Here is a 17,002-nt window from a genome sequence, read left to right on the forward strand (position 1 = left end):
CATCCCTCTCCTGTCATATGTTAGAGGAGAATCTGCAGTGCTTCCTGGGACATGCATGGTATGATCAAAGAGCACAGTTCATAGGCAAGAATAAGCATGAAGTGGACCCAAATTATAACTCCCATGATGCTCTGCAGGATCCAGATGTACTTTCATGTCATAGTGATTCAAAATGAGCTATTTTGTTTTCATTTTTCTGTTAGAAGTAGAAAACCAGAAAAATAAGGTTCTGCAGGAACTACATTATCCTTCCAAAAATTGTTACACAGAAACATTCCTGTCCAGTTTTCTGTTTGTATTCGATATCCACATCTGCTGTCTGAAATTGGCAGGATGCGTTAGATGTATTTGGATAGTCAAACATGAGAGCTGCTGTGGCAGGCAACTGGTGAAGTCTGAACCTGGAACGAGAGGGACTCTTTTCCCTGCAAAGACCATAGATATAAACTGGCTAGCCCAGGAACTTCCCAGCAAGAGAGATATCATGAGCCAAATCCATTCCCAGTTCACGTACTGAAACTTCCACTGATTTCAAGGGGTGCAGCCTGGTGCAGTGTTGTGAGGGTTTCACCGAGGATTGTAGCTGATTCAAGCAGATGAACTGTTGGCAGAAAGAAATGTACTCGTGGAATTCAGCTCTGTTTTCTGATCATGGCTTGACCACGAACAGATGACAATTTCCAAGCATTTGTTTGCCATTTAGGATGAAAAGGAAAAGCTTGAACCGAATGTAGTGAAGGGAAGCCAATAAAAGATTGACAGCAAATCTCAAAGTACCATTTAAGCCCTTGTTAGGATCTGCTTCGAGAGACCTGCTAACCTAATTGGTGACAGCATCAGATATGTTTTCAGGATCAACATTGCCTAGAAAGGTGCTAGTTGATACCAACTAATTATTATATTGTTAAAGATACCAGAGAGTGAACATTTATCCTGCTCTTCACCATGGTATTTATACATATTTAAAAAGATCAAGGGTGGGCTAAAGTTTGGCATTGTTGAAATAGGGGGAATTACTTTTAGTGCCCTCAGTGGAAGAGAAGGTTTAAAATCTCCTCTTTGAAGGGAAGTGAATAAAGGACTTTTCCCCCCCTTCATGAGCAGCCACAAATCAAAACCTTGAGATACTTGTGAAATAGCAGTGATTTACCAGACTTTGGAAGACAATAATGAACATCATCCCAGATCTCTGGCTGCAGGATATGAGGCCCAATTCATCCAAGAAAGGCATTTGGAAATTTTAATATAATCCAGAGTAAAGATTTATAGCGCATTAGGGTGAAGATAGGCAAGAATAATGTCACATTAGACTTGCAATAGTAATAATAATGAACTCTAAGCCATGTTTTAAGAAGGCAGTTTTTCAGAGACCGTTCAATGTCTTTTGCAGTGATAAATAGGCTGAATGAATATCTGAAATTCAAAAGAATTCAAAAGTGTTTGTTTAAAGGAGACCACAAATTCAATATGCCATCTAAATGTTGGGGTTTTTTTTCAAATCTCAAGACAAATAACTCTTTCAATTAAAAAAAAAAAAGCCTCTCTTGAATACTTGCATTGTAAAATTTGCAGGTTTTTGCCAGTGCTTAGAAAGCAGAATTTAAATTAGCTATTGCCAAAACATAAAGGAAATCCATCTTGCTTTCCCAAAGCAGACTCGCAAAAGTATGGGGCTGTAAGTTCCATGTTTAGAATTCAGCTTTAAGCAACCCAGTTTTACTAGAAATTCAATGAGGAAATGTCATGGTTATAATTTCAGTATTCCCTGGTCTTACTTCTCCATTTCATGTTGTTATTCTAGAACTCCGGTGCCCAAGAATGCACCAGGCATAGCCACTACCTGACCTTTTGTGTCAAGGTACCCCTGCAGCCAAGTACACAGAGTTTACAGTCCTGAGCCAACATATTGTCTTGTGAAATGTGTGGTGAAGGCATTTCTTGTCCCTCCCCAAAGCACATCCTACCAGCTGTGAGATGGCTACATGCTTCTGATCCATTTTCTCAGCTGCCTCGGGACCTGAGGTGTCTGAGGTTTATCTTAGAGGAATGTACCAGCTGTGATGGACAGATTAAACATCTCCAAAGTTTAAGCTTGACATTGCAATCCTCTCCAGCTGCAATGGAACGTGAATTTGCAGCTTAAATTTTGAAATGGGATACATGGGGAGAAGAAGCACAGGAAACATCTGAAAATGCAGATATGTGCTGAAAATGACTCTGTAAAATGGTATCATGGCACAAATTCTTGCTGGGTCTTTCTGATCTAATGCTCTTTTCAAAACTCAAAGGATGATTTCTTTTTTTAACTACTGATGCAGCAAACCATCACCATGGGGTCTGAAGCTCCAGCCGGGTTCAATCTCTCTCTTACGTCATAGCTAGTAATAAAGATTCCACAGCTGGAGCTTTGCTGACAGTCGATAATGATGCATGAGACAGTATAAAATCCACATTGCCCTCCAATAGCTGTGTTGGTTTTACAGGGCTAGCGGAGGTAGAATTGTATTCTTGTCAGCGGGGTGAACAAATGTGACTCAGAGATGCATTGCAAGCTGTTCTGTTTAAGCAATAATTTTTTTTTTCAGAGTCCCTTTGCTGACCATAAATACCGCCATCCTCAGACTTTAAAATGCCATCTGTTGGGACTTTGTAATGCACTTGCGAAGGATGGTGTGACTTATACAGCACTGATGTAATTATATAGCGTTGCAGAACCAAAGCTGTGACAAGCATACCCTTTCTAAGGGATGAGTTTGCTTTTAGAAGCTTTTTTCCAGAGAGAGAAAAGTTACCGTCAAATGTCACTAATATTGTTCCCAAGCACAGGTATAAGGTTCAGGCAGGTGTGAGACAGTCCAGAGGATTCACCTTGCCAGAGGGTCGGTGTGATCAGTTTATGCGCCTTGAGTCTTGTTATAGCACAATCCTTGTTCATCTTGGCAAAATGCATTGGGATCAGTAAAGTTAAATACATTTGGTTCTGGAAACAATGCTTAATGCTTTGGCTGGGCTACAGTGAGTTCTAGAGGCTTGAGTATAGTGTTACCTTCCTTTGTACTCTCCTGTCAGATCCCACCCTGTGGACCCAGGAACATGTGCGCCAGTGGCTGGAATGGGCCATAAAGGAGTATGGATTAATGGAGATTGACACCACCATCTTCCAGAATATGGATGGCAAGGAGCTCTGCAAAATGAACAAGGACGACTTCCTCCGAACCACCTCCCTCTACAACACAGAAGTTCTGTTGTCTCACCTCAGTTACCTCAGGGAAAGTAAGTATTGCCCCGACTCCCCCCAGCCTTAGCACGATCTGCTGGTAGGATAAGCTGCCGTGAGTATTTGACTTCTACGGCTCTTCTTGCAGAATAAATAATAGCAAGGGTGAGGGAAAAAGAACAGAGAAAGGCAAACAGAGAGAACAAACAAAGAAGGGAGGAATAAAAAGTGGGTTGGAAAGTTAATTTTGACTTAGATGGAGTTACTGGTGCTATCAGAGAGGTGAAGAACTGAGCAGGGCTCTTAGGAAGATTAGATACTCTTAACGATAATAAAAACATCTGTGGCTATATGATTAAAATACATAAATTTGCTGTGAAGATTAAACCAAACATTAACTGATGTGTTATGGGCAAATTATTCCATAACTTTGCAGTCAGAGGGCTGCGCACTTTCCCCTAAGGCTTCTGGTAAAGACTGCTTCAAAACAGGACCCACAACTGGCCAGAGCTGGAGATTTTCTATGTCCCTGGAGGCCCAGATTTGTTGGAAAGAGGACAAAATACAACAGTGATTCCCCAAATGCAAGCATGCTGAAGCAGGTGTCATGGAAGTGACCTAGTACTCAACGAACAAGTTTTGCTGAACCTCTTTGTTGCTACTGTCTGTCCCACACTAGAGTATGTGGTGGACCCACTACTCCTTTTTGCTGTATTAAGCCCCTGAGACAGAAGTTGTGAGCAGTCTTCTGAGCTACTTCTGGAAAAGCACAGCAGCCCAAACAGGAGAGATCACCTTATGGTTAGCACACGCTCTTGAGGCTGGGAGTCTCGGATTCAGACCTTTCTAAGACCTCCTGTGCAACAATGAACATGTCCGTAGCTTCTGAATGTCTCCTCCCCATCTATAAAGTGGAGGTAAAAGAATTTCCTTTCTTCAAAAGGGTGTACTTAACCATAATGGCATTATGATGAAACCAGAGAACTGGAGCTAAATCCCACATGCTCCAATATATTTTCAAGTGAAACAGCTTTTTATAGGAGTATAATTATTTGAGGACCGAAAAATCAGGAGAAGGTGCCATGAAGCCAGGTGGGAGGGCAGAAAGAGAGAGAAAAAAGTGTATTTTCTCCACTGGGAAATCAAGTTGTGATGTAAAGGCAGCTTTCCATCAGTGTACTGGCCAGTGCAATAAAGCAGCGAGACAGCATTTATTTGGGGTGTTTCTTCAAAGCTGTTCAGCGCTGGTCTCTCCCTGCCTCTGCTAAAATCAGTGGGAGTTTCACAGATTATAGTGGGATGACTTAGATCACAGATGGGTGCCTCTCTAAACCCCACCTTTATTTATTTTTTATTTTTTTTGAGAAGTCAAGCCAAGGAAATGATTCACAACAAATAACCGAATTGTTGGATTTGAACAGTTTTTGTCCCTTGTGACTTCACAATAAAATAATTTCCCATCCAAAATAATTTGCCAACTTCATCCTGTTTCATCAGCAAAGAGCTGCTGGTTCACAGAGCACTGCAAGCTTATTGCAGACGCAAACTAACTTTCTAACAAAGGTTTGCATACAGAATTACACACTTTTATGGGAAATCGTAAGGCAGTTTTGTGAAGCCAGTGCTGCTTTGACCAAACCTGCTGACTTTGGCTGGGTAAATCAGACGCTTTGTAACCGGAAATGTTTTTAAATTCCCACAAGATAAATACTCAAGTGAGACACTTGAATTGTCTTATTGATAAGACTTGAGAATTGACAGAAAGAGATGAAGGACTTGTATGTTTTTTGAATCAAACAACCAGGCTGAATTTGGAAAGGTTGGCAGAAGAGTTGAATTTTTCTGTTTCTTTAGCTCCAGACAACCTCTCCGGTGATAGTCTCGAGTGTTAGGTGTCCCATTACTCGGGGTGTTCAAAGGGAGTATCAGAGGAATTGCGTTCTTGCTCTCGTGGCATGTCTGAAGACCTGGATTCAATTGCCACCTTTACCGTTTGCTGCTGTCCATTTGTTCAGAAGCAAATTCCTGATTGATCCCACCCACCTTTACATGCCTGAAGTCCCTAAATTAGAAGTCTGGTCACACTGGTCTCCATTTATAGGAAAGAAGAAACAGGGCACGTTGAAATTCAGAATAGTAGCCCCCTAATTCACACATTGCTTTTAAATGCCTGAAATTAGGAGGTATAAACCTTTGCCTCGGGTCCTCTGGGCTTCAGTTTTACTTTCTGTAAAATAGAGCTAGTAATCCTGCCTTCTTGTTGGTCTTGTCAGTTGAGATAGCAAATCTGTGGAACAGGGATTGTGTCCCGTGTCTCTCAAGACCTAGCATGATGGAGTCCTAATGCAGTTGCAACATTTAAGGGCTGCTGCAATGCATGCTGAATAATAATCATAAAAATATAATACTCAGCCAGGGGAATGTCTACAATGATTTCTATGCTATTAAGCCAGTGCAAAACCCAAGCAACTTTGCTGCATTCAGACAGATTACTTACTCTGGTTTTACATGGATGCATATGAAAGGAGAATTCAATCCTGGTCCATCCCCAGCTTTTATGATTATAAATTTCTCTCTGTTCAGCCCCGTGGGCTGTTCTAAGACGTCATGCGAGTGCTGTCCTTATTAAAGCAAGCTCCTGTCTGAGTGGAGGTCGGGCAGCCTCTGAAGAGCATTCCTTTCCACGCAGCTGTTCCTAGCACTGCCTAATGACAGTCTGGTTTCTGGATTGCTGGTTAACTCCCTCACGGAGTAACGCCTTCGAAAGGAGCTTATTGTTTTTCCAGACTGATTTCCAGCGGATGTTTAGTGCCGAGCCTCTGAGCTCAGTGCCATAGGGAGATGGTCTTTTTTCACGAATTTTCCCCTTTTGTAAGGTTGTTTGTTTCAGAGACAACCAGCTCTGCTCCTGCTTAGGGTGGGGAAGACGTGATGGCAGCAAAACACAGGAGAACTTTGCGGAATTGCAGATCTATAGACTAGATTACATCTGCCCAGTCTCCCTCTTGAAAGGTGTTCATCCTCTCAGGATGTTAAGCTGGATATGTGATGAATAGTGAATCTTCAACTTCGGTGTTTGTTTTCCAAGCAATGAAGCTGATCTGAACTTTCTGAGCCTGTTTGCTAGCCAGGGAAGGGGATCCCGCGAAAATTAGCTTCTCAGATGGTTTTCAATGTTTTACACTCCTGATCAGGGTGAAAACATTCTTAAAACTGCCTATGAAGTATGTTATTTTGCACATCTGAGTCCAGATTGAAAAAATAAACCAATAACATCTGCAAGACCTCAACAGAAGCTCAAACTTAGTTTTGGCAATAGAAGGTTTAGGTGAGCTATTTATTATATTTGAGACTAAACCAAACTCATATCACAGCACCTTTAGTCTTCAGGGAAAACGTAGGTCTGGATCAGAATCGTGCAGTTGTTTCCTGGTTCCATAACCTATTGAGGCAGTCAGGAATTCAGACATCTCTGACCTTTTGGAGATTTCAGACTTGCAGAACACAGTTCTGCAGCACACTCTGTCCTTTGGAGTCTCTCAAAATACCCCCCAGTAGTTTTTTTCAGGGAACTTACTGTCCATCCTCCCCCAGACAACCATCTTTCTTTAAGTATTTCTTCCAGTTTCCTCTCCAAAATTGTGAAGCCATGCCTTGGCTTTTTCTTCTTTTTGTTCATCCCGCTGCACCTTTGGACTCCAGACTGCCTGACTGCTGTGCCAGTATCTTTTTTCAAACACAGGCTGCCTGGCGAATCTTCCCCAGTCAGCCAGTGGGCAGTGGAAAGGGAGATCTGAATGTTTTCATGCTATGTTTGGGATGAACATCAAAAGAAGCCTGAACTGTCACCTCCTGTCCTTTTTCTCTCTAGTGATGGGGGGTCGGTTGTGTGTGGTGTGTACTAACGAAAAAAGCCTGAAGAGGAAAGAATGAGACTGTGGCTAGAAGCAGAAGCAGAAAACTGCTTTGTGGTTTCAAGCCATATATTCATGCCAAACAAAACTATACTGCTAAATGCAGCAGAAGCTGATTTTACCAGGACATGTGGAGGGAAGGCCACATGGCCTTCAGAAGGTGAAAATTAAAAAGATTTCCAGGTTAAACAGCCTTCAAGATCGTGAAACCAAATTGTTCCTGCATCTCAAAAGTACGAGCTGCCTTGTGAAAAGGAAGGCTTTATGGGGGGAAAGAACTTTCCTGCCCTGTTTTTCAGTCCTTTTGCATCTTCCTCTTTAATTAACACAAGAGAAATAAAAGCAAAAAGGAAAAGGTGGGGGCTACCATAAGATAACAGATTCACTATTAATTATAGGGGAACAGCCCACACTTTATTAATAATAGCAGTGTTTTCAGAAAGAGCTGATTTAATCCAAGGTGTCACTGACCCAGTGAGAGGTAGGGGGAATAAAAAAAAAAAAAAACCCAACAAAAATTCATTGCAGCCAAAGTTTTGCCCAGGGACAAGTAAGGGAGGGAAAGCCTCTGTCTGTTTGCTTCTCTCTGTCCTGATCTGTGTCTCTGCCTTTCTCTCTTTTCCTCCTTCATTGAAACCCCTTAATAGGAAACACATTTCCTTTTCTGTGGCGTTCCCACCAGAAACCTCAGACTGTCGGGCAAAGGTGAGAACTTTTAGCAATTAAACTGGGGGAGGCGCCGTCCCTTTCCAGTGGCTTGGGCTGCATTTTTTAGTGTAAAGTAGCTATAGGTTGATCATACAGGCTTGTTCAGTGCTATTCATCACCCCACCCCCACCTCCTCAGCCAGTCAGTGCAACCAGGCATTTGCAGCCTATTTAGTCATCGAAAACTGTGTTTCTAAATTCCCCAGCACTTCCCTGTCTGGCAGGGGCAAGCTAGGCTGGGTGTTGCACTCAGGATCTACTTCAAATAACCTGAAAAGGAGAAAGTGATGGACAAGAGTTTCCCCACAGATATTCAGGAAAGAAATGTGAAAGCTAGAAACCATCTGATGAAAATGTGAGTTAGGTGGACAAAGCAGTTGCAATTTCTCCAGCAGCAGCAAAAGACTAGTCCATCTCTCTAAATATTTAAGCCAATCACTTTAGCTCTCTGCAGCTTTCGCAGTCAAGGTACCCTTGGGATCCCTTTGCACTCTTTACCTCCTGGTTTACCATGTTATCCATCCCAGTCTTTCGAAACATCCCCTCTTGCAGCTTCTGGTAGCATCCATCCTCCACTCCCCATAAGCAGTCTTTGTTTTCCAACACCTTCTGCTTCTGTGTACATGCTGGCTTGTGCATGTCTTTGGCTTTGTTTGCATTTGGGAAAGAAAAGAAATCCATAGGAACACGAGGCCAATAAGATCCAGCACCTGCAATGGCTATTACTTCTGGCAGTGAACTGCCTAATCCTCAGCTCTCACAGGAAAGTGAGACATAGTGTGAATACTACTGAGGGGCAAGTGAGGTCAGTGTTATTTGGGATCATGTGGATTAGAGGAATGTGGAGACTTCGTGGCTTAGTCACAAGATCCTAATCAGTTAGTATTATAGTACCCACAAAACAGGTATTCTTAGCCCTGCCAAAGGATCTGGGGATGCTCAGGGGCAGCACAGCATATACAGAAATCTATACTGTTTGCTATGTGTTGCTTAGGACCAAATACCTTAAAGGGGACAGAATCTCACTGAACAGAGGGCTGTGTAGATATGAAGAGCAGAAATTGTCTGTAAAGCACTTCTTATCCGTACCCATCCATGGCAAGATTGGTGCCCTGCTCCAGTTCACTTCATCAGTCCCTACAAAGAAGGACCCTCTGCCTTGTTAAGAATGTCACCACCTGATGCAGTAGAAACTTTTTTCAAAGAGCTGTAGGAAAGGTAAGCCTAGAAGATTATGTAGGGTAAACATATATAACTAGACAACCATGAAATGTGTATTACATGCTGGCTTCCAGGAGCTCACAGGGCCTCTTCCTCCATTTCCAGGAGAGTTTGCAGGAGAATGAAAGCTTAGAAAGGGACATTTCCACCACAGGCTGTACAAAGCAAAGACCCTCCCCATGGTTTTTTTTTTTGTGCTCCTCTTGAATAGTTTTGTTTCAAGAGGGGCTGGTTGGAAAGGCCGCTTGGAACCAAGAAAGCTACTTTCAAATTCCACAAAGCATGGGAGACGCTGGAATACAGTGAGATTTTTGCAGCTGTTGGCCCAATTCTAAGCATGTGACACTCTAAAAATGTTCAGATCCTGACAGTGCAATTCATGTCACTTCTACTGTATGTTCCTCACACAGGAAATTTCTCTATCACAGCTAAAGAGAGAAAAGCTTCTTCCTTATCCTGTAATGCAATCCGTGCCATATTAATTTCTAGAGGCTCTGCTGGGGTAGATGTTGTACCTGTATAAATGCGCTATTTATAAACTCACCCTTTTATATCAGGTTGATGTACTAAACCTCACCTTTTCTGTCAGTTTTCAACAGAGGACATCCAGGTGCTCAGTGAAGGAGGCAAATGTCCTTATTTTGGTTTGCAAGTGGAGAAACAGTAGCACATGTGACACACCGTTTCCAAGCTTTTAAAATAATTTCATATCCATCATAGAAAATGTGTACCTAATTGTCTGAAAAATTTGGTCTGTAGATCCTAGTGATAGCATTTTCTACCCGTCTGCGTGGTTCTCCACTGGCAGAGCACATTCAAACTGCAATAACTCCTTTTCTTTTCATTATAGGTAGCTCACTGCTGGTCTACAATACTCCACCCCACACAGAATCTTCCTCACGTCTTGCCACCAAAGAAGGTCAGTCTTTTGCATATAAATGTCATGGCTTCCTGTGCTCTCACAATGTTTTTGATTGGGTTAAAACTAGACCTTTGATATAATATCCTTGGAGTGAAAATGTTCTGATCTGCTATGCATGCACAACATGGTTAAAATAGAATAATTCACAATTTGCAGCCCTGTCCATGCTGAAAATCACATCTCCACTTGTCCAGCCAACAGTGTGGCATAATCATAATATCAGTCATAGAATGGTTTGGGTTGGAAGAGACCTTAAAGATCATCTACTTCCAACCCCCCTGCCATGGGCAGGGACATCTTCTAGACCAGGTTGCTAAAAGCCCCATCCCGCCTGGCCTTGGACACTGCCAGGGATAAAATGTGTATCTGCCGTTTTCAGGAGCTGACGGTGGTATGTTTTCTGTTCTTTCTGTTACACAGTTTGAAATCTCAGATATATAGCAAGGACTGAGACACTATTTTTCCCTGAGTGAGTTCATAGTTGAAAGGATAAAATTTTCTCACAATAAATTCCATTATTCCATAAAGGCCACTCAGGTCTTCCACAACTATTCGTGAATCTGTCAGCTAGTTTCAACCAGCAAAGAAGACCAAGTGTATCTTTTTGACACTTTTTGAACATTTTGATTTCTTTTTCAAATAGCCCCAAATTTTTAATCTATTTGAAATTCTGATCATGTAGATAGAGCTTAGAAACCTTGAAGTTTAGAAGCTAATAGCACACTTGAGGCTCCTTCAGGCTTTTGAGTTGTTTAAGTTTTTCAGGTTTTTCTCTGCAGCTACAGTCCCGTTCCTTTTCCCTATTCTTAATGAAAAATTATATTCTCAGTCATGTTAAAATTATGAGAGTTGGTGTGATGAGTATGGTGCACATTCCTTGCCTACATAAGGCAGTAAGTCACAGTTGGGTGGTTGAACTGCTAAAGGCCAAACAGGGTGTTAAAGACTGAAAATCCGGTCCTGTGCTCTGTAACCTACTGTGTAGACCTAGGATCCTTGGGTTTGGTCTTCTTTTCCCTTTGTGTAACTGCAGGAACACCAGTTTCGCTCACTGAACTATGTTCAGCTCCTCTGTCTGAAAAGGTTCTGGGAAAAGTGTGAAATCTTATGCCTGCTATATGAGATAACCCCCCTAGAAGCAGTCTGCTCTCGTGCTGAGACAGTTTCCTCACCTCATATATAAACATCTCTATGCTTTTCAGGAGGACATGGCTTCACTGATGAGCCCCAAGTTTGCATTTCAAAGAATAGCAGGCAAAGGCAGAAAGTATTCTATTTAAGCAGCTGGAGAGAGACAAACACCCCCCCCCCCCCCCCCCCCATTTCACTGAAAGGCTACAGCAGGCTGAGACCCCACATTTAACAAGCTCCTGCATGGTGTGCCTGGCTGCTTCATTGACTAGCACTGCTCTTAGAGCCAGCGCTTCTTTCTCGTTGCACCGTGCTGCATTTCACCTCCAACATCTGTCCTGGACCCAGGACACAATATCAGTGCTGGTTTTTACAGCAGCTCCTTTTGTCTGGCATATAACTATCCACTTGAGCTGTCTGCTCCCTGGCATGCTGTTCTCTCTTTATGAGACAGGCATTAGTTGATAAAACACGGTACATTACAGAGACAAAGCCACTCAGTTTTTTCTGTGGCTGACTACTTTGACGCTAACGCTCATCTATTTAAAATTAATAAAAGCTAGGCTTGCTCCTATTTGAATAAAACAGACACACACGCACGTGTTTCTCCACAGTTTCCCCTGTAAACACACATGGACATCCAAGACTGTGCTCTTTCTGTCTCAGGCCAGGTGGTTGCTAAAAATAAAGGGAGGAAAGCCGTGATTTTTTTATTAAAGAGAAATGCTTTGTGTAAAATTACACTCCTCTGAATGTTTTATACCCTTTATCTTTTCAAGTTGGGCCTAGAGTCACTCAGGCAGAAAGAAATCTGAGGGAAAAAAGTGTTCCTCCCCCTCCATTTTTACTGCCCTCAAGTGTGTTTCTTTAGTGCAGCTGAGAGAAGTTTGCATTTGATTTCTGTCAGCTAGGCGTTTGTAACTTTACATGGTACTTTCATCATGTGTCAATAAAGGACTAAACACACCCCAGGGACAGTCAAATAAAAATTAAGAACTAGCATAGAAATGTTGAAATCCCATCTATTCCTCTCCCATTTCTTCCTACAATGCCTGAATTTCCTCTGCATTCATGTGATGCCCAAATACTGTTCTAGGATACACCAACCCACTTCAAACTACTGTAACTGATTCTTGCTCCAAATATTATTTGTGAGGTAAGATGATGGGATAAGAGACATGTGGACATGACAGGCTGACAGATAAGGAACTGGGGGAGCAGAGGAAAGTGTCTTGTCCAATATCACAAAAGAAACTCATGATTAATATAGAACTGGACTTGGAATTCCTCGGCCTCGGTCTAGTCTGTTTTAGGCAACAAGATTTTCCTTGCTTCCTTTTAAGTTTTTTTAATGGGCTGGCATCAAGATGATGATATTCTTTTGGAAAAGGAATTTCAGAATGAAAATAATGATTTATTAATAAGTATTTTCCTGTCTTCTTAACTTCTCAAAAGATGAAACATTTTTCTTTATGTTATTACATCTTGAATCTACTAGTCCTGCAAACAATTCTCTCTGTCTGTGAATAAAACCAGACAAACAAATTCTTCTAACCACCTTCCTCTGAGGATTCAATAGCAGGATGAGGTGATCAGATAGTACAATAAATGTCAGAGATAGGAAAAAAATACTGTTTTCTTCACTCCTCCTGTAAGTTTTCTTGCGTGTTCTCTAAGATCACATAGCTAATGCAAATAACCTGCTTGTGCAAATTCCAAGGAGAAATGCATGCTCTTTGCGTACGCTTACACTGTGCTTTATACAACATATTACACCCACATACTGGAAAAAAGAACCTACATGGCACAAAAAGGTACAGCTGCAACAGGACAGATGCAGATGCTTCAGATACAGCAAACAGCTCTACTCTCCCCCAAACTGGTCACGGACGTAGCTGTGTAGCCGCAGCAAGGATGGTGTCAGCCAGGAGCATGGGGCACCACTTGACCTGTGGCCCATGCTGGCAAGGGCAGCGCTGCTGTCACAGGACAGGGTTTCATGCCGTGGCTCTGGAGCTGTCAGCCTTGGCTGGTTGCAGCTGCAGACTTTACTCCCTTTTTCCCTTCTATTTTCTGCCCTCTCACTTCTGCAATGCCAGCTCTGCATGCACAAGAACCTGTAGCCCTGCTTTAGGAGAGTTAAACTGCTTTCATAGCAGAAACAGAAACTGTAAACTTGCACAGCTGGTGCACACAGCACATGCGTTTTGTTCTTAGAACAGATAGGTAGAAACCTTGTTGTGTTCAAAGGACTCTTGTTGCCTGAGCTTCTTTGCTTTTCAGCCTCATAAACACTCAAAACTATGGTATTTAGCGTCATTGGTACAAATTGTCTTCAGCTGCCTTTGAGAAATAAATTGCTTTAATGAAAATCACCAGTATTTTTTGGCTAGAGAACACTTTTCTGGAAAATGAAACGAGGTTGCTCTCATTGCTGAATGGAAAGATTTGTGTCCCACTCCCAGCACTCCACCGGAGAGATGGGCTGTTTCATTTTCCGTGACTGGAGCAATGACTGACCTACTGTAGGTACTGGAGACATGGGAGAAGAATCTGAGACCACATTATCTGCCAAAGTCCATGGGGATTGTAAATTGCTTGCCTTCAGAATGGTGTCATTTAAGTAGGTTTCCATAGGGAAATGGAAAGTATATTCACATACAACATCATTTAGGAGGCCGAAGGGTTGTGTCCCGGATGGTTGTGAGCATTCTGGCCTCAATCCAACACATTTTTAAAGCCTTTGCTGGCTTTTAAGTATGTTGGGGTCTGCATAAGTCGTGTGTTTCATACACCAGCCTAAATGCTGTGCAGGATTTGAACCCAAGCAGGGCAGTGCTGGCAATTTCTGAAGAGGCAGAATCATGACGTGTTCATGTGTGAAATCACATGTGTCTAAACAGGCACGTAGGAGTGTCTGGTGTGGTATATGTGCTGCTTTGTGGCATGTGCTGATACACAGTGAAGTGGGTATCTGTGCAGTGGAGGTGGCAGAGTGGGGTGAAGGGAGGCTCGGGTGATAAGGGCTACACCCACGCATCATGCGTGAGAATTCAGTGGAATGATTTTGTGTGGCAATTTGTCTCCAGCTTTCAGGTTATGTATGATTTTGATTAAAAAGCTGGATTCAGCATGGGTCTCTATCCTCCAGCACTGTCTTCTGCATACGTCAGGCTCAGCCTAAGGCAAAACAGTTACCATAGAATAGCAGTAAACCAGCACTAGCCCAAAGTCCAAAATCCAACCTCAATTCAAGCAGAACACAGGAAAAACTGCTCTTCTACCTGCACTTTCAAAGAGGGAAGAAATTGGTATGTGAATACGTGAATATGGATGTAGGAGACAAATTGAAGGAGGTCGTCTGTGGCTATCCCATGTTTGTATTTGCATTATTGAAGTGTTTGTGTGAACAATAAGGATGTTTGGGTATAAGGTGTGTTTGTTTGTATGTTTTGTTAGGTCGTTGGCAAATTTAAGAACACAAACAAATCAGTGAGCTCTGAAACTCACACAGTGTGGTTTCCAGTGGTCTTGTACCCCTGTGCATTGTGAGCCCCTAAGGAAGAGTTTACTGATGTTGGAGCATTAATAAGAACTCTCTCACACAGCGTCCCTGGTACCTAACAAAATGTGAGCCCTTGCAGCTGCTTTTCTCGCTGTCAGGGCCGCAGTCTCTCTACTCTTTCCCCAGCAGTTTCCTTTAAATTGGTAGGAACTCTTTAAAACTCATCTCTCCCACTCGCCACATTCAGTGACAATTCCGGGCAACAGGTCCAAATGTTTTGGGGGACTGGAGAGAGAGGTGCGAAGAGACCACAGGCAGCATGGTTGCATAAGCACGATTCCCACAGGAAAATAATCTCAAATTCCCGTATAAAATTCTTCTCTTGAAAAGGCCATTTTCCAGGTCTAAAAGGTTGTTGTGTGAAAAGTATTGACCAGTTTCAGTAAAGTCTTCTTTTGAGGGTGTCAGTAAGGCCTCTTGTTCCCAGCAAAGGTTGTAAACCCTCCAGTCATAGTCCTGTCAGAGGAAAAGCAGTTGCAGCTTTATGCCCTCTTAATTGTCTGTACATGCTAAAACATTTGTCGATGATATTTGTGTGCCTGGTGATGAAACATCCCATTTTTAGCTCCGCAGCAGAAAAAGGGGAGGGTTTTTTTGGTCCTTCTTTTATTTCAACTGTGTGGCCAAAACCAGGGATTTATGATTTCAGAAGAGACAGTAGCTAGCGCTCTTGGATTTTTCTTTTTTTCTTTCTTTTTTTTTTAATTGTTTTCCTTTGAAATTCCAGAGTTAGTGTTTTGTCTGCTTTCTCCCTGACCCTCTTCAGAGGCAGGCGTGTGTTTTTTCACCAGAAAAACTGGAAACAAAGAATCGTTGTCTTTAAGCTGTAGCAGGCAGGAAACCCAACTCACAAGGGATCACCCTGAGCCAGCGCTGTCCCAGAGTAGACTCCAGTTCTCTGAATTCAACCTGACAGCTTGTCTGGAGCACTTTCTAAGTAACCATTATCCTTCCTTTTCTCCCAGCAAAAGAGCTATTATTTTTTTGCCTAGGGTGCACTGCAAGCTATGTTATTGCACATGCATGGGGGGTTACACGTTTGCTGGGGTGCAGTCCCTTCAGTGAAAAGCTCTTGGAAGCGCTTTGGCTGTTTCCTAAGACAAGAGTAAATTTTTTCCCTGATAACGAGTTAAATGCTGTAAAAATGCTTGCTGCAATGTCTGCGCATGTGTGTGTCTTCCCTTCCCTTTTCTCTTATGTTCATATTGCTGCGTCTAGCTTTTTTCCCCATGAATATGCATTTCTTTTTCTTTACTTCTGCATTTTTCAGTAAGTGCAAACTGCAAGCACGTTAACTGTTTGGTTTTACCCCCTGTGTGCTGGCAGGTAAAATACACACCGTGCTGTCCGTGTATTTGTGCACACTTGTATATGTGTTTTGGATGAATGTGTACATACGTGTGCTAAGGGCGCTCAGAAATGTGCCTTCCAGAATATGCAATTGTGTGTCTGTTTTTGCTCAGTAGCGTGCCTGTCTGCATGTGGCTGTTTGTGTCTGCAGTCCTGCGTAGCTCAGTAACATGTATGTTGGCTAGAAAGTGACTGCTTTTCAAAGCTGGCTCTGGGAGGGATTCTTAGGACACATACTACAGTCTTCATGAACTGTGCATTGGGACTTCTGCTGCTGCTATCAAAAAAAGCAACAACAACAACAAAAATTCTCATTACTTCCTCCTTTTCTTCATAATGTGTCTTTGTAAGCGTTGCACAGGGTAACTCAGACGTGAATCAGGAAGTTCCACCGCTGCATGGCTCTGGGATGTTTTTCTAGCCACACTTGCACAACTGGGGGCTGTCACCTATGGCTTAAAGCAAACAGGGAGTGACTCCACATTTTGGAGGCCAGAGCCCTCCTCTGAGCGGGTGAGCAGAGCTCCAGGCTCGAGCTGTGTTGTGTAGGAGCTCCTTCATGTCACCCTGCAGCCTAACTCTAATGAGGGAGAGGGATCGCAGATCTGAAGCTGAAGTGACCTGCTTCAGAAAAGACTACCCTAAGCGTGACCCTGTCTGTACAAGCTGAATAAGTCCCCTTCAAAAATCCTGAATCCTAGTTCTGGCATGTGCCATGTTAAGCTCCAGGACCTGTCTGATGCTGGAAGTAAACAGGCTTCAGCCACAGTACTTTAATCCAACATTGGATCTAGAATAGGAGTTAAGTTGGAAATGTTTGACTGCTCTGATCTATAAGTTGGAAATGTTTGACTGCTCTGATCTATATGTCTATAAGGATAGTAATGCTTAATAACTGGGCTCTCAGCTACTTTCAGAGACTTCCCAAGTTAAACCTGTTCTTCACGTCCATGCTCTGCAACAGATTTGTGACGT

General features: G+C 42.6%; 1 protein-coding gene across 5 annotated transcripts in view; it reads left to right on the plus strand.

Moving 5' to 3' along the window:
- Window positions 1-17,002, plus strand: part of FLI1 (Fli-1 proto-oncogene, ETS transcription factor) — an 89,374-nt gene that overhangs the window by 59,333 nt on the left and 13,039 nt on the right. For all 5 annotated transcript variants that reach the window (XM_056322832.1, XM_056322833.1, XM_056322835.1 and 2 more), the window contains 2 exons: window positions 3,070-3,273; window positions 9,910-9,978. In XM_056322832.1, the coding sequence (XP_056178807.1) occupies window positions 3,070-3,273; window positions 9,910-9,978 (273 nt within the window). The remainder of the gene's footprint in view (window positions 1-3,069; window positions 3,274-9,909; window positions 9,979-17,002) is intronic.

Source organism: Falco biarmicus, chromosome 20, assembly GCF_023638135.1.
Source record: "Falco biarmicus isolate bFalBia1 chromosome 20, bFalBia1.pri, whole genome shotgun sequence".
Lineage (NCBI taxonomy): Eukaryota > Metazoa > Chordata > Aves > Falconiformes > Falconidae > Falco > Falco biarmicus.